The following is a 17,775-nucleotide window of genomic DNA, read 5'->3' as shown; positions in this document are numbered from 1 at the left end:
GTGGCAGGTGCTTATAATCCCAGCTACTCAGGAGGCTGAGGTGGAAGAATCGCTTGAACCTAGGAGGCACAGGTTGGAGTGAGCTGAGATCGTGCCATTGCACTCCAGCCTGGGTGACAGAGTGAGATGCCATCTCACAGAAAAAAAAAAAAAAGAATGAAGTGCTGGTGTGTGCTGCAACATGAATGAACCTTGGAAACACCACGCTAAGTGAAAGGAACCAGGCACAAAAGGCCACTTAGTGTATGATTCTGTTTCTGGGAAATGTCCACGGTAGGCAGTCCATAGAAAGTACACTGGCATTTGCCAGGGGCTCAGGATAGGGACGTAGAGAGTGACTGCTTCATAAGTACAGGTTTTCAGCCGGGTGCGGTGGCTCATGCCTGTAATCCCAGCACTTTGGGAGGCCAAGGCGGGTGGATCACTTAAGGTCAGGAGTTCAAGACTAGTCTGGCTAACATGGTGAAACCCTGTCTCTACTAAAAATACAAAAATTAGCCAGGCATAATGGCAGGCGCTTGTAAACCCAGCTACTCAGGAGGCTGAGGTAGGAGGATGGCTTGAACGTGGGAGGCGGAGTTTGCTGTGAGCTGAGATCGTGCCTCTGCACTCCAGCCTGGGTGACAGAGTGAGATTCCACCTCAAAAAAAAAAAAAATTTGCCTGCTGTGGCGTGCACACCTGTAATCCCAGCTACTTGGGAGGCTGAGGCACAAGAATCGCTTGAACCCAAGAGGTGGAGGTTGCAGTGAGCTGAGATCATGCCACTGCACTCCAGCCTGGGTGACAGAGTGAAACTCCATTTCAGAAAAAAATAAAATAAAATAATAATAAGTACTGGTTTTCCTTTTGGTGTGAAGAAAATGTCCTAGAACTAGACAGAGGTGGTGGTTGTGTGACATGCAAGTATACTAAATGCCACCTCCAAATTGTTCACTTTAAAAGGTTCAAATGGTAAATTGTAGATTATGTATATTTTACCACGTTTTTTTAAAAAGGCTCCCTTGCTGTGCAAGGTGGTGAGAGGGTGGGTGTGGGTGTGACCTGGGGCAGGTGACTTGGCATGATGCTGGGATCTGCCTGTCACCCGCGTCACAGAGAAATAGCCGAGTGTGCACCCCCGTCGGGCTTCCACTGAACTCCAGATACCCAAAGCCACTGGGGAGGAAAGGACTTAACCAGAAGGCCCGTAACAACAGGGAAACTGGATATGACTTACTGTCAAATGAAAAAGGAATGGAGAATTGTGTGTAGGCTGAGATTCCAGCCACTCTGGCCAAATTAGCAATGGTCTTAGTAAGGAGATGAAAGGAGGCCTGGAAGGGGAAGCAGCAGATGTACGAGGGTGGGGGCAGGGGAGGTGTGACAGCTCCTCCCTGGATGCCTTGTCATGTTTGTAATGAAACCCCAAGTCAAGTGGGGAGGTGCAGGGTCCGTGGGTTCGGCTATTGGGAAGGCGAACAATGAACAGGTGGCCACTGGTTTCCGCCTCCAGAGGGAAACTGTACAGAACGTGAGCAGGGGCCGCCCGCGAGTGCTGAAAATAGCACCCTCCGCAGGCTGCTGGCGCCCGGGGAGGGGGAGAATTCGGGCTCCTTCAGGATAGAGAGTGGGTGCCGGCAGTGGCTGCCAAGAATTCATTAGCAGCATCTCTGCCTCCTCCAGACAGAGCCGGTTGGAGAGGAGAGCATCTCCGACGCAGAGAAGGTGGCTATGGAGCTCAAGGACCCCAACCGCCCCCGGTTCACCCTGCAGGAGCTGCGGGATGTGCTGCACGAGAGGAACGAGCTCAAGTCCAAGCTGTTCTTGCTGCAGGAGGAGCTGGCTTACTACAAGAGGCAAGTGTCCCTAGGGCTGGACGGCCCAAGCTGGCTCCTTACTGAGGTTAGCCAGAGTTTCTGTACAGTTACCTTCTTACCCCCTGGAAGATAAGCATTTCATCAGTGTCTTTTTTGGGTACCCTCTCTGGCCTAAAGAACTTACATACAAGCTCACGACCCCTTTCTGAAACTCTTGGGCCCAGGCCAGGCACCAGGGCTCACACCTTTAATTCCAGTATTTTGGAGGCCGAGGCGGAAAGATTGCTTGAGCCCAGGTATTCGAGACGAGCCTGGGCAACAAAGCGAGACCTCATCTCTTTTTTAGATGAATGAATGAATGAAACCCGGCCCCGGTGTGACTGTCTTTGTGACCCTTTTCACCTCCTACATTATCCTGTTCACTCTCATGCTTGCTTTATTGTTGGTTTCCACATGAGACCACAAGCAACATGAGACCAGAAGTCTTATTTATCTTGTCCATGGCTAAGTTCCTAGTACTTAGAATGGAGCTTGGCACATAGTAGGTGCACAACAAATATCTGTTGAATAGAAAGCTGGAAGGAAGGACCCATGCACCAGAGGTGGTCCCTGCTCCAGTGGGGAAGATCAGAGATGCATAAAAAATATAATACCACACATTTTTATTGAAAGGTTTACTGACTATACACTGGATATTCAAAGATGGGATAGGCTGGGCACGGTGGCTCACGCCTGTCATCCCAGCACTTTGCGAGGCCGAGGCAAGCAGATCACTTGAACCCAGAAGCTCAAAACCAGCCTGGGCAACATAGTGGGACCCCCATCTGTACGCAAAAATTTTGAAAAATTAGCCAGGTAGGCCGGGCGCGGTGGCTCAAGCCTGTAATCCCAGCACTTTGGGAGGCCGAGACGGGCGGATCACGAGGTCAGGAGATCGAGACCATCCTGGCGAACACGGTGAAACCCCGTCTCTACTAAAAATACAAAAAAAAACTAGCCGGGCGAGGTGGCGGGCGCCTGTAGTCCCAGCTACTCCGGAGGCTGAGGCAGGAGAATGGCGTAAACCCGGGAGGCGGAGCTTGCAGTGAGCTGAGATCCGGCCACTGCACTCCAGCCTGGGCGACAGAGCCAGACTCCGTCTCAAAAAAAAAAAAAAGTAGCCAGGTGTGGTGGCTCACCCTGTAGTCCCAGCCACTTGGGAGGCTGAAGCAGGAGGATCATTTCAGTCCAGGGTCAAAGCTGCAGTGAGCTATGTTTGTACCACTGCACTCCAGCCTGGGCAACAGAATGAGACCCTGTCTCAAAAAAAAAAAAAAAGATGGGAGAGTGGGAGAGATCTGGTTTGTAGATGGGGTGGAAATCGGAAGGCCTCCTGGAGGAGGCAGCATTTGAACTGGGCCTTCCTGGAGGGATAAGGTAGTATTTAGATATGGGAGATACTGAGGGGTGACGGGTATATTCTGGGTAGAAGAAACCACAGAGGTGTAGAGACAGGGAAGCCTGTGTAAAGACAGGAAACGGGGAGTGGTTCTATTTGGCTGGACTCTTCAGAATAAACTGGAAATACAGATGCGGGTCCCCTAAAAAGCGTGCACCCTCTCAGACCATCAGACAGTTCTCTTTTGGAATGTTCCAGTTCTCAAGGAACTTTTGACTCTTTTATCTCATGCCTCTCATCTCCTTCCAGTGAAGAAATGGAAGAGGAAAATCGAATACCCCAACCCCCACCCATCGCCCACCCGAGGACGTCCCCCCAGCCAGAGTCGGGCATCAAGCGACTGTAAGTGATGCGCTGCTGGCTTCTGCGCTCGGCTGACCTGGCGGTTCACGTGTCCTTTGACTTTTCCTCCTTGGCACCTGCTCCCAGGGCCAGGCTTGTCACTAACCACATCCTGCTGAGACGTCTGGCCTGGCCTCCGACCTTGAGTTCATCTCCCTTCCCGAATGCTGAGTTCCTCCTGGGGGTCTCTGGGCAGAGAGGTTTGGGGAGGGCGGGAGGTGAGAGGAGAGAGGCTTGGGCCAGTGGCTGATACTCAGGAGCTTGCTTGAGTGTGTTTCGGGGGGTGGGGTGCATCTCTGGGCCTTTGAGGACAGGAAATAAGGGTAGGGAGGTAGAGGGTGGTTTGTGCATCTTAAGCTTGAGACCTCAGCTCTTGAGATGTCGAGTGGCCCTGGGTCCACCCAGTCTATGCAGTTCTCTGATGACTCATCTATGTAGCCCTCTGTCCAATAAGCATGGGTTACTGCATAATGCATGCAGAGTCAGGCCTTCAGGAGAACCCCCCAAAAGAGAGTGACCTCGTCCCTGCCCTCAACTAGACTTTAAGCTACTTCAGTGGTTCTTGGCATCAACTGATTCCTTTGAGGTTCTGATAAAACCTCCTGAAATTTCCCCCAGAGAAATCTGTAAAATTTATGTCAATTTCAGGACGTTCATGGACCCCCAAAGCTCTTCAGATACAGGGTTAACACCTCTGGCCTCGTTAGACAGTATCTACTAAGAAGCTAACACGCGCTGGGTCCTGTTCCCACAGAATATCTCCCTGAGCCCTCAGCATGCTGTTGTGGGGTGGAGGCATCAACATTCCCATTTTATGCTTAAGGAAATGGAGGCGCCGGCCTAGGGTCATTCAGCTAAGAAGAGGCAGAGCCAGGGCTCAAACCCAGGTGGCCTGGCCCCAGAGCCCACGCTGTAAGCTCTTTGCAAGACAGCCTTGTGCCCGCGGTGTTGGAGCTGCCTTCTCTCCCCTGAGAGGGTCTTCCAGGCTCTGGGCCTGCCTTCCAGTTCTTCTATCCAAGGCTTAGTACAGAAGAGGCTTCAGTTCTTTCCTCCAAAACCCAGAAGAAACTTTGTGAAAACAGGGCGTGTGGGTTGGAAAGCCAGATGGATTGTGTAGGGAGAAGAAACGGAGTGTTACCCATATGCCCCAACCTTTAAAATCCAGTTATGTTTGGAAATTTTTGGTTAGTTCTTGCCCTGTGAGTTGACAATGCAGAACCGTGCAGGTTTGTCACTGCTGGGCCCTCTCCTCTTAGAAATTGGTGCCCTTGGGGCTGGGTGCAGTGACTCACACCTGTAATCTCAGCACTTTGGGAGGCAGAGGTGGGAGGATCACTTGAGCTCAGGAGTTCAAGACCAACCTGGGCAACACGGTGAAACCACCTCTCTACAGGAAGTACAAAAATTAGCTGGGTATAGTGGCATGCACTTGTGGTCGCAGCTACTCAGGAGACTGAAGTGGGAGGATTGCTTGATCCCAGGAGGTCGAGGCTTCAGTGAGCCAAGATTGTGCTACTGCACTCCAACTAGGGTGACAGAGTGAAACCCTGTCACACACACAAAAAAAAAAGGATAAGAAAAGAGATAGTGAGGCCGGGCGCGGTGGCTCACGCCTGTAATCCCAGCACTTTGGGAGGCCGAGGCGGGCGGATCACAAGGTCAGGAGATCGAGACCATGGTGAAACCCCATCTCTACTAAAAAATATAAAAAAAAAAAATTAGCCGGGCGCAGTGGCGGGCGCCTGTAGTCCCAGCTACTCGGAAGGCTGAGGCAGGAGAATGGCGTGAACCCGGAAGGCGGAGCTTGCAGTGAGCCGAGATTGCGCCACTGCACTCCAGCCTGGGCGACAGAGCGAGACTCCGTCTCAAAAAAAAAAAAAAAAGAAAAGAGATAGTGATAAAAAAGAAAGAAAATGATGCCTTGCCCTTGGGCATGGCAGCTCACATCTGTAATCCCAGCACTCTGAGAGGCCAAGGCAGGAGGATCACTTGAGGCCAGGAGTTTGAGACCAACCTGGGCCACATAGTGAGACCCTGTCTCTACAAAAAAATTTTAAATTGGCCCAATATTCCTAGAGAGTACAGGCTGGTGCATGACTCCCTTCCAGCTTCATTCAGGCTGCTTAGGAGTTTGGCCCCAGGTCCCTGATGCGCTGGGGAGGGAGTGTGGCCGCAGTTCTGGTTAGAGAGAAACATTTCCTAGGGAAGAAGCATGGCGCCAGAAAAGCTTCCTCTAGATCCCAACATCATTTAGCTCATGGATTCAGTAGTAACCTTGCATTTGCAATTGAAACTCAACTCAAAGTAACCTAAGAAAACGAATTTGGAGGCCAGGCGCAGTGGCTCACACCTGTAATCCCAGCACTTTGGGAGGCCTAGGTAAGTGGATCACGAAGTCAGGAGTTCAAGACCAACCTGACCAACATGGTGAAACCCCATTTCTACTAAAACTACAAAAATTAGCTGGGCGTGGTTGGGCATGGTGGTGCGTGCCTGTAGTCCCAGCTACTCAGGAGGCTGAGGCAGGAAAATTGCTTGAACCCGGGAGGCGGAGGTTGCAGTGAGCTGAGATTGTGCCATTGCACTCCAGCCTGAGCGACAGAGCGAGACTCCGTCTCAAAAACAGAAAACAAAACAAATTTGGGGCCAGGCTCGGTGGCTCACGCCTGTAATCCCAGCAATTTGGGAGGCTGAGGCGAGTGGATCAACTGAGGTCGGGAGTTCGAGACCAGCCTGACCAATATGAAGAAACCCCATCTCCACTAAAAATACAAAAATTAGCCAGGCATGGTGGCATGCGCCTGTAATCCCAGCTACTTGGGAGGCTGAGGCAGGAGAATCACTTGAACCTGGGAGACGGAGGTTGCAGTGAGCCAAGATCGTGCTACTGCACTCCAGCTTGGGCAACAAGAGTGAAACTCCGTCTCAAAAAAAAAAAAGAAAAAAGAAAAAAAAAAAAGAAAACACATTTGGCTAAGGAACTAAAAGTTCCAACTTGCCACAGTGTGGGGCTCAGCTGGATCCAGGCCTTGTTTCCTCTACCCCTGACTTGGTTTTCCTCTGTGGGCACCATTCTTGGGTGTCCTTTCCATCCTGAGGATGGCAGCATGGCAGCCCTTGGCTCAAGTTTCAATTTTTTTTTTTTTTTTTCTTTTTTTTGAGACGGAGTCTCACTCCATTGCTGAGGCTGGAGTGCAGTGGCACAATCTCAGCTCACTGCAGCCTCTGCCTCCCGGGTTCAAGCAGTTCTCTTCTGCCTCAGCCTCCCAAGTAGCTGGGATAACAGGCATCTGCCTCTACGTCCGGCTAATTTTTATAATTTTAGTAGAGATGGGGTTTCTGCATGTTGGCCAGGCTGGTCTCTCGAACTCCTAACCTCAGGTGATCCACCCGCCTCGGCCTCCCTGAGTGCTGGGATTACAGGAACGAGCCACCGCACCCAGCCAGGCTTCATTTTCTTCCGTCTGAAACTCCAGTGCAGATTCTCTGTTTCCAAGAGTTCCATCAGTCACAGAAATGAGTCCCATTGGCTCCAGCTGGGTCACATGACTATCCCTAAGCCAATCACAGGACAGCACGTTGATTGTCCAGGTCTGTGACTCCTTCTCACCCCTGAGGCTCAGAGCACTTTTCCTCCATCCAGTTCAGGTGGCCTGAAAGTAGGGGAAGGGATGGGTCCCCAAGCTCGATCAGAGTGCTAGATAGACAGTCCTTGGGAGGAGGTAGCCTCACCTTGGGAGGAGGAAACCCCTTCAGTCTTGATTCTGTGCAGTACTTAGTGCCAGGAAAAGTTTCTCATCCAGTGTTTGTTAGGAAATGGGACTGGCTTTGCTTAAACTCCAACTCACTCGCCAGCCCCACTCCTATGTGAGAAAGAGCAGAATCTATCTTGTAGGCTTTGATAGCTACAACTTTGAGTTTCAGGCCTGGAGAAACTGCAAGAAGCTTCATGAGCCCAGATAGTTTCTGCATGGGCTGAGGGAGGGGGAGACCAAGAGACTTCTGTTCTGCATCCTTCAGCCATTTGTTCCCAGGTCGTTAATAATTAGCCTTTCAGGTCAGGCCCGGTGGCTCACACCTGTAATCCCAGCACTGTGGGAGGCTGAGGCAGGTGGATCACAAGGTCAGGAGTTTGAGACCAGTGTGGCCAACATGGTGAAACCCCCATCTCTACTAAAAGTACAAAAAAAATAGCCAAGTGTGGTGGCGGGTGCCTGTAATCTCAGCTACTGAGGAGACTGAGGCAGGAAAATTGCTTGAACTCCAGAGGAAGAGGTTGCAGTGAGCCGAGATCACACCACTGCATTCGAGCCTGGACAACAGAGCGAGACCCCATCTCAAAAAAAAAAAAAAAAGACTCAGCCTTTCTAGCACCTTCACTTTCACTTCCAATGTGCAGGATTCAGAGCCTCCAGCACCCACGGTCAGATGTAATTCTAAAAATTCCTTCCAGAGCCGAGTTTTTCTAACTGTAATTTTCTACTCTGGGCCTCTTTCTCTAAACAGACAATTAAGTTGGCTTTGCAAATTTTGTATTGGGTGAAATCCAGAGGAAAGTCATCAGAATTAGCCAGCGAATCTTTCCACTAGTTCTTCTGCCCACAACTGAATAGGCTGTGGTGTCTGTCCTTTTTCCAGATTGTTCCAGAAAGGACCCTGGGGCCCTGTTTTCAGAACTCTTCCCCACTTAGGTTGGCTTCTGGTTGCTCAGGAAAATGTGGGGCTCTGAGCCTGGCATGGACAGCAGCTGGAATCAGGGAGCCCGAGAGAAAGACAAGAGAATGAGATCAGAACCTCCCAGCCACAGGGTGCGGGTGACCAGTCCCGTGGCAGCCCCACTTGCTGGGGGATAACTGGGAGAGCAATCTGGCACAAAGGGCTTTTGACCAGTGCAGGCCGGACACTGGTCGCCTTTGTCCACCTCTACTGCTGGCTGGAAGCTATACCAGTGTGGCCTGTGAGCCAGAGGCTGGGAGGAGCCTGGGCAGGGACAGATCTTCCCTGGGCTGGGGCAGGGAATGACAGTTTCCGAGGCAGTTCTCAGCATCCTCCCATCCTTCATTCCTCCTGCACCCACCTGGTCTGCCGGGTCTCTTCCGCCCTTCGTCCAGGGAGTATTAGCTATGCGGTTGCTCAGGGCACCTCTTCAGCTCTGCTCCACACTGTTAACTTACTTATCCCACCCCTCCTCCTGCAGCAATTCATAGCAGCCAAGGAGGGTTCAGGGGCCTCGGCAGCTTACAGCACTTGAACTAAGGTATCTTCCATCCTGTCAGGGACCCAGAGCTGGGATAATTATCCCTATTTCTCAGATGAGGGAACTGAGGCCCAGAGAAGCCCACTGACCTCATTTAGATCAAACTGTTGGGAAGGCTGTCTTCAGATTTGAACCCATGCCTTTTCTGCTCCCACACCACCCCCCACCGTTTTCCCGCTCTCCTCCCTGAGTCCCTGGTGGTGGCCCCTTGTCTGCACAGTGCACCATGAGTCACAGGCATCAGACTTCACATTTCTAGACTGAACTGGACAAGGGAACCAGAAACTCCCGCTGCCAGTCAAAACAGTGTGCCCCGAAGATGTTCTAAGAATAGTTTGTGATTGAGCAGCTGCTGGCCAGAGAGGCCAGGCTGGCACTGCCCAGGAAGGTCACGAGGGAGTGCTGGAGTGACTTCAGCCTCGTCCCCAGTGAACACCAGGCACCAGTGCCCCCCTTTGTGTGGTCCCTGTCTCTCAGTCATGGTCCCATCGACACACACACAACTGCCTTTTGCAGGGCAGGGGCCAGGGGCTGATTGGGAGATAAGAAGACAGGTGGGGGTAGAGGGGGCCGGAGAAGCAAGGGATGAGAACTGGCCTCGAGGACCGGAAAGGTTGGCTTTGGAGTGGGTGGCCACCCAGGTGTCCAAGGGTAGCAATGACAGTGCATTCTATCCCTGTCCTCCCACCCACCACCCCCCTCGCTCCAGCCCAGGAATAGCTTCTTCACAGCCGCCCATGACACTGCCTGAAATGCCACTGGTAGAACTTCATTTGGTTTGAGTCTTCCAGAAATATTTGGCGGGGAGTGGGGAGTTAAAACCAGCTACAGGGTATTCAAGACAAACTTCGGGCCAAAACAAGTCAATCTTTTTATGGAAATTGCTGTACCTCTAGAGGAGGTGGCTTCTGCAGGGCAGCCCCTGGAATAGTAAGGGAAGGGGCTGCCCACTCAGTGAGTCCAGCAAGACACAGACAGGGCTGGGCGCGGTGGCTCATGCCTGTAATCCAAACACTTTGGGAGGCTGAGGTGGGGGGATTGCTTGAGGCCAGGAGTTTGAGATGAGCCTGGGCAACATAGCAAGACCCTATCTCTAAAAAAAAAAATTTCTTAATTGGCTGGGCGCAGTGGCACACGCTTGTAGTCCCAGCTACTAAGGAAGCTGAAGCAGGAAGATTACTTGAGCCCAGGAGGTCGAGGCTGCAGTGAGCCCAGATTGCGCCACTGCACTCCAGCTGAGCAACAAAGCAAGACCTGTCTCTGAAAAAAAAAAAAAAAAAAAAAAGACACACCGATGGAGTAACTCCGTCCGAACACTCCAGGTGTCCCAGGCCCCCAAGCATCCGTCACCCCCTGACAGGGCCCTAAACGAAGTCCAGCATTCCCGGTGGTAAACATCTGTCAAGGCAAAATGTCCCCCCGTATTTGAGGCCACTTCCCACACAATGACTGTATCTTTGTGGGCACCCTCTTTGGGTGTCGTGGCAAAGGTGGTTACAAAATGGTGTGGTTTGGAGCCCCTGGAAAGCTAACTGTGCCCAGTAGCCTGGCCTCTGGGGCCCATTCACTTAGCAGAAGGCATCTCATCTTCTCCATGTCATCCTGAGAAACTATCCAGGAGGTTCTGCAAAGACACCAACTCCTGGCCAGGCGTGGTGGCTCACCCCAGCGCTTTGGGAGACCAAGGCGGGTGGATGACTTGATGCCAGGAGTTCAAGACCAGCCTGGCCAACAGGGGGAAACCCTGTCTCTACTAAAAATACAAAAATTAGCCCAGCAGGGTGGCACACACCTGTAGTCCCAGCCACTCGGGAGGCTGAGGCAGGAGAATCACTTGAACCCAGGAGGTGGAGGTTGCAGTGAGCAGAGATTATGCCACTGCACTCCAGCCTGGGTGACAAAGCGAGACTCTGTCTCAAAAAAAAAAAAAAGAAAAGAAAAGACACCAATTCCCAGCTACCCTGTGAAGCACATCAAAGGTGATCCAAACACCTAGAGCATCTCCAAACCTCATTTGAGATAATTATTTTATCTTTATCCAACCAACTTTTTTTTTTTTTTTTTGAGATGGAGTCTCGCTCTGTCGCCCAGGCTGGAGTGCTGTGGCGTGATCTCGGCTCACTGCAAGCTCCGCCTCCCGGGTTCACGCCATTCTCCTGCCTCAGCCTCCCGAGAAGCTAGGACTACAGGTGCCCGCCACCTCGCCCAGCTGGTTTTTTTGTATTTTTAGTAGAGACGGGGTTTCACCGTGTTAGCCAGGATGGCCTCGATCTCCTGACCTCGTGATCCGCCCGTCTCGGCCTCCCAAAGTGCTGGGATTACAGGCTTGAGCCACCGTGCCCGGCCCCAACCAACTTTTTTTTAAAAAGTATAGCTTTTCAAAACAAGCTTTAGTGGCATGGTTGGAGTTTCGTCTTCATTTCCTCTGCCCAGCTGAGGAACAGATGAGCATTTATTTACTGTGGGGTTGGCCCAGAATATCTGATGATTCTGCAGGCTCTGCCTGAGCCCTTGACCTGCCTGGCCCCTCTCTGCCTCACGGTCTCTCCTGGTTCTCGCCTGGCGCTTAGGGTCATGGTGCCTGCAGCTCATCGCAGTTCAGGAGGACACTGAAAGGCCCCCTTGCCAGGGCATCACCACCACCTCCCAAAGCGTGTTTTGCCTTCTTCGTTCCCCACACACAGTCCTGCATTTTAGCCCTGGGGAGCCACTCTGTCGTCCCTTGCTGGCTGTCATATACTGCATCAGTTTCTAGAGCTGCTGTAACAAAGTACTGCAGACTCGGGGGCTCAACGACAGTCAGGTATGGCCTCCCGCTTCCGGAGGCCAGAAGGCCGTGATGAAGGCATCAGCAGGGCCAGCTCCTTCTGCGGACTGTAAGGGAGAATCTGCCCCACACCTCTCTCCATTTCTGGTGGCTGCTGGTGGTCATTGGCGGTCCTCAGCCTGCAGAAGCCTCACCTCAGTATCCACTTCCACCTTCCTCACGTGCTATCTCTGTCCAGATGTCCCCCTTTTATAAGAATACCAGTCATATTGGATTAGAACCCACCCTACTCCAGGATAACCTCATCTTAACTAGTTACATTTGTAAGGACTCTATTTCTTTTTTTTGTTTTTTTTTTTTTTTAGATGGAGTTTTGCTCTCGTTGCCCAGGCTGGAGTGCAATGGTGTGATCTCAGCTCACCACAACTTCCACCTCCCAGGTTCAAGCAGTTCTTCTGCCTCAGCCTCCTGAGTAGCAGGGATTACAGGCATGCGCCACCATACCTGGCTAATTTTGTATTTTTAGTAGAGACGGGGTTTCTCCATGTTGATCTGGTTGGTCTTGCACTCCCAACCTCAGGTGATCCACCCCCCTCAGCCTCCCAAAGTGCTGGGATTACAGGCGTGAGCCACCACGCCCAGCCTCGAAAAAATATTTTTTAGAAATAGCCAGGTACGATGGCTCACACCTGTAATCCCAGACTTTGGGAGGCTGAGACAGGCAGATCACCTGAGGTCAGGAGTTCAAGACCAGCCTGGCCAACATGGTAACACCCTGTCTCTACTAAAAATACAAAAATTAGCTGGGCCTGGTGGCAAACGCCTGTAATCCCTAGCCACTTGGGAGGCTAAGGCAGGAGAATCGCTTGAACCCGGGAGGAGGAGGTTGCAGTGAGCTGAGATTGCGCCACCACACTCCAGCCTAGATGAGACAATGAGATTCCATCTCATAAAAAAAAAAAAAAAAAGAAAATTTAAGTGAATTTAGAGACAGGGGACACAATTCAACCCCTATCTTAGACCCTAATCAAACCCTTCCACTGGTGTCTGTGGAGTGTTTCTTTTTCATGCCTCCCCTGTTTTTATCTTCTCTGTGTCTATCTGTACTTCTCTAACCAGGATCTTTACAGCCATAATGCCCATGGTAGCAGCTGGACTGATAATAGATGACCCCACACTGCAGCCTGCCCGACGACTTGTTTCCCTTGTAGGCACTGTGTGTGTTTTGGGTTTTGTTTGAGCTATGCCCTTGGAATGTCTGTTTCGGCTACTGCTGGGGCTGACCTGTCTCCCCTGGCCACTTAAGCTGCATGGCCACCACCTGTGTGCTCCATTTGAAGTGGATGTTGAGTGTGATTTCAGCTGTGCCCTGGCTGTGCTCGGTCTACTGGAGCGAAGCCTCAGAATTCTCGGCTCTGTCACCGATAATTCTTTTTGTCTCTTCTGTTTCTGTTCTAAAACCACCTTGCCCATGATCCAGTAAAGAAGGTCCTTTAAGTGACGGGTCAGTAATCAACGCCCACTGCGGTCCCCGAGTGGCACTAACCCTGTGTTTTTGATGTTCACCCTGTAGCTTTCTAAACTGCTTTGTTTTCCAAGCCATCTTGAAGTCAGCCATTTGATCTTGTTTTAAAAAGAAAGGCAGAGGAGGGGACCAGTGTTTTGATTCTGTCTGTCGGAAGTGCTAAGTGGCCTTCCTGCTTACCTGAGTCAGGGAGAGGTGAAGCATAATTGTGATGTGTTGCTGCTGTATTTTTGGCCAGCTAATTGCCTGGATTATCCTATGGAAAGAGCTCACAAATAACCCAGTGTGAGAATCGTGCCTTCATTCACCAGCACACTTACCTGTCATAGAGAAAAGCCATCTTACTTGCTAGGGAGTTTCATCAGATAAACCTGGCTTGCCGAAGCTTTGCAATGAAAGATCAGTTTATTTCTGATAGAAAGTGATTGTAGGATCCAGTAACCATAGAAGAGTTAAATCATTTTCACCCAGATGTGATTAAAACTAAACTCTACAGGCTGCAACATTAGCAACCAGCAAACAGAGGGAATCAAAAATAGTTTATCCGAAGCTTTGATTTCACAGTGGTTTTGTTCCTATTCTTGCCTCCCAGGAAACATAACATAGCTATTATATGATATCTCTTACCAAGTTCAGAGCCATCATTCACATAATGGCAAACGCCTGTAATCCCAGGCATTGGTGACGGCCGGGCTCAACAGCTCATGCCTGTAATCAGAGCACTTTGGGAGGCTGAGGCAGGTGGATCATTTGAGGTCAGGAGTTTGACACCAGCCTGACCAACATGGTGAAACTCATCTCTACTAAAAATACAAAAAAGTTAGCTGGGGCGGTGGTGTGCGCCTGTAATCCCAGCTGCTTGGGAGGCTGTGGCAGGAGAATCGCTTGAACTCGGGAGGCAATGGTTACAGTGAACTGAGATCAAGCCACTGCACTGCAGCCTGGACGACAAAGCGAGACTCCATCTCAAAAAAAAAAAAAAGAGTAGAACTTGGTGACAACAGAAGGAATCTTAGTAGAGCCTGGTAGTATCAAAGGACAGTTTTAGGAAGAGCTTTTGGGAATTCCTCAAGGTAGGCCAATTTCACGTTCACTGACCAGGGTCCTAGTTTGTTTACACGACCTTTCAAAGCAGACCTTGTTTTAAATGGACTACTTTGGCCACGCACAGTGGCTTACGCCTGTAATCCCAGCACTGTGGGAGGCCGAGGCAGGTGGATCACCTGAGGTCAGGAGTTTGAGACGACCCTGGCCAGCATGGGGAAACCCCATCTCTACTAAAAATACAAAAACTTAGCCAGGTGTGGTGGCGGGTGCTTGTAATCCCAGCTACTCAGGAGGCTGAGGCAGGAGAATTGCTTGAACCGGGGAGGTGGAGGTGGCAGTGAGCCAAGATCGCACCATTGCACTCCAGCCTGGGCAAAGAGAGCGAAACCCCATCTCAAAAAAAATAAAATAAAATAAATGGACTACCTTGCAAGGTTTTTGCTTGTGACTTTTTTTTCTTTTGTTTTTCTTTATTTTTTCTACAGTAACAAACTCAAGTATGCTTGTGACTTCTGCCTTTATCTTTCAGGCATCTGAAAGTTCCTGATGACTCTCTCTGATCAAAATGCAAGTCACAGCTCTTTTAAAAAGACCTATTGGTCTACCTCAGTTAAAGTCTGAGGCCAGACTAACTGTGGTTCTGTAGCTGGTTACAGTGATACAGTCTAAAGGCTTTTACCATTTTTTTTTTCCTTTTTTTTTTTTGAGATGGAGTCTTGCTCACTCTCCCAGGCTGGAGTGCAGTGGCACGATCTCAGCTCACTGCAAGCTCCGCCTCCCGGGTTCATGCCATTCTCCTGCCTTAGCCTCCCAAGTAGCTGGGACTACAGGCGCCCGCCACTACGCCCAGCTATTTTTTTTTTTTTTTTTTGTATTTTTAGTAGAGACGGGGTTTCACCTTGTTAGCCAGGATGGTCTTGATCTCCTGACCTCGTGATCTGCCCATCTCGGCCTCCCAAAGTGCTGGGATTACAGGCGTGAGCCACCGTGCCCGGCCAAGGCTTTTACCATTAAATCCATTTTTGAAAGTGCAAATTGATGTTTCCCAAATTTTGTATCAGAGAACCATGCATACCATGTTTTACATATATATATATATATATATTTTTTATTTTTTATTTTTTTTTTTTTGAGATGAAGTCTCGCTCCGTCGCCCAGGCTGGAGTGCAGTGGCCAGATCTCAGCTCACTGCAAGCTCTGCCTCCCGGGTTCACGCCATTCTCCTGCCTCAGACTCCCAAGTAGCTAGGACTACAGGCGCCCGCCACCTTGCCCAGCTAGCTTTTTGTATTTTTTTTTTTTTTTTAGTAGAGATGGGGTTTCACCGTGTTAGCCCGGATGGTCTCGATCTCCTGACCTCGTGATCCACCCATCTCGGCCTCCCAAAGTGCTGGAATTACAGGCTTGAGCCACTGCGCCTGGCCTTTTTTTTTTTTTTTTTTTTTTTTTTTTTTTAGACAGAGTCTCGTTCTGTTGCCCAGGCTGGAGTGCAGTGGCGTGATCTTGTCTCACTGGAACCTCCGCCTCCCAGATTCAAGTGATTCTCCTGCCTCAGCCTCCCAGGTAGCTAGGATTACAGGCATGAGCCACCACGCCTGAATAATTTTTGTATTTTTAGTAGAGACAGGGTTTTACCATGTTGGCCAGGCTGGTCTCGAACTCCTGACCTCAAGTGATCCGCCTGCCTCAGCCTCCCAAAGTGCTGGGATTGCAGGCGTGAGCCACTGCACCCAGCCCATAATATATTTTTTATTGTCTCATTTTTCTTAAATACCTCCTTTAGCCTCATCCTGAGCAGTAATGTCCATGAAATCTGGGCCACAGTTTCCTGACATTAAACAAATACAGAAGTATTTAAATTAGAAATACTCATCTGTTTACAACAGAATCATCTTATATTCCACATGGCTTTCAAGTTTTCTTTTCTCTGCGTCATTACAGTAATTAAAGAAACCCATGATTTGTTTCAGTAGCTTTTGATTTCCACTGGTAACGGGATAAATCCTCCATAGAGGCTAAGGTGGAAGACACTTCACACATCACATCAACATGCATGCCTTTACCATACCGTGTGAACTCCAAGGTATCATGTCCAAATGACACGCAGAATACCCCGCTGCTTTCTTAGAATAACTTTGACCTGCACCCCTGACTGTGTCTTTCACACCTTGAATTGATCTGCTCTCTTCTGAGTTTGCTGCTGTTTGTCTCCAGCACTGCAAAAACTGTGACGTGCACAGCAAAGGGTCAGTTCTCATTTCTGTGTTTGCTTTCCCTTCCAAAGGTTTAGCTTCTTCTCCCGAGATAAGAAGCGCCTGGCCAACACGCAGAGAAACGTGCACATCCAGGAGTCCTTTGGACAGTGGGCAAACACCCACCGTGATGACGGTTACACAGAGCAAGGACAGGAAGCCCTGCAGCACCTGTGACCTTGGCCCATCTCCACCCTCCAACCTGGACTGCCCGCCACCAGCGCCTGCAACCGAACTGCAGCCCAGGGTCGCTGCTGCCTCAAGCCTCTCGGTGCAGATGCACCCGGAAAACTGACCCCTCAAACAGACTGTCTGATTTGAGGATGGACATTGAAAAACTGACGCCAAACTCTAAAGAAATGTTTATTTATACCCAGGGCTATCACTGTTTCTAATAGATGACTCTGATTCCATAGGATATATATTTAATAATCCCACAGACGGAGGCCAGACTTCTGCGTTAATTTCAGTAACACAAGCTTCTTTAAGCCAAATACATCACTTGCCACTATCACTGCTGTTTGACTTGCTTTGTATAAAATGCTATGTGTAGAGGTGTTATTATCACAGGTGACATAGTTCAGCAGGAGGCATGGAAGGGCTAGATCTTCATTAGTTACATTCATGAAATTGTGATGGCAACGTCTTAAACAGAATGTATCCATCAGGCAGACAAGGGGTCTGAAGTCACAGGCTCAGTCGCCCAACTCAGACACAAAGCCACAGACAATATGGATGATGGTCCTCCTACGCAGAAACTGGAGACAACTTTGCAGGCGCCCTGGCTGCATTCCTGATAATGCCTAGAGCATGTAGCAATGTTCAAGGCAGGTGCCTTGGAATCTGCTGTGAGTTATGCAGTACTAACCAAACAAAGTTGCTAAGGATGAGATGTTGCAACATTTCTTGTGTGCCTTTTTTTTCCTGACATCTTTTTTTTCCTTTTAGGATTCATTAAGTCATATACTTAGTCCCCTGCAAAGAAGACAAATGTCCCAGAGCAGATTGAAAGTGGAGCGTGGGATCCTAGGCAATGCAGGAGGGCAGGTGGGGGAGCTGTAGCAGAACAAGGGTGCTAGGTGGGAAGCTGACTTGGGCACCACACGTCTGACTGACTCACAGGGCTACAGCAGCAGACGGAGAGCCAGATGCTCTGCTGCAACTGGTGAGTTGGAGGCTTGCCCACATAACACTGTCTTTCTCTCCACCTGCCAAGCATCCAGGGCACAGGGCTGGGTGCTCATAAATTGAGCGAGGTAGCACCTCCTACCAGCACTCAAGTTTATCAGGGCCACATTCTAAACATTCTACTGAAGTTTGCTAAGAAACCATCAGTGAGGCTGGGCACAG

The 17,775-nt window shown here is 50.1% G+C and overlaps 1 protein-coding gene across 1 annotated transcript in view; it reads left to right on the top strand.

Annotated features, from left to right (window-relative positions):
- RILPL1 (Rab interacting lysosomal protein like 1) overlaps window positions 1-17,317 on the top strand; it is a 61,359-nt gene extending 44,042 nt beyond the window's left edge. The window contains exons 5-7 of the mRNA XM_008005125.3: window positions 1,665-1,837; window positions 3,486-3,578; window positions 16,458-17,317. Coding sequence (XP_008003316.1) covers window positions 1,665-1,837; window positions 3,486-3,578; window positions 16,458-16,602 — 411 coding nt within the window. The 3' untranslated portion in view covers window positions 16,603-17,317. The remainder of the gene's footprint in view (window positions 1-1,664; window positions 1,838-3,485; window positions 3,579-16,457) is intronic.
- Window positions 17,318-17,775: the final 458 nt, after the last annotated feature.

The sequence above is a fragment of the Chlorocebus sabaeus genome, chromosome 11, assembly GCF_047675955.1.
Source record: "Chlorocebus sabaeus isolate Y175 chromosome 11, mChlSab1.0.hap1, whole genome shotgun sequence".
Classification (NCBI taxonomy): Eukaryota; Metazoa; Chordata; class Mammalia; order Primates; family Cercopithecidae; genus Chlorocebus; species Chlorocebus sabaeus.
This window is presented reverse-complemented; position numbering and strand designations above follow the sequence as displayed.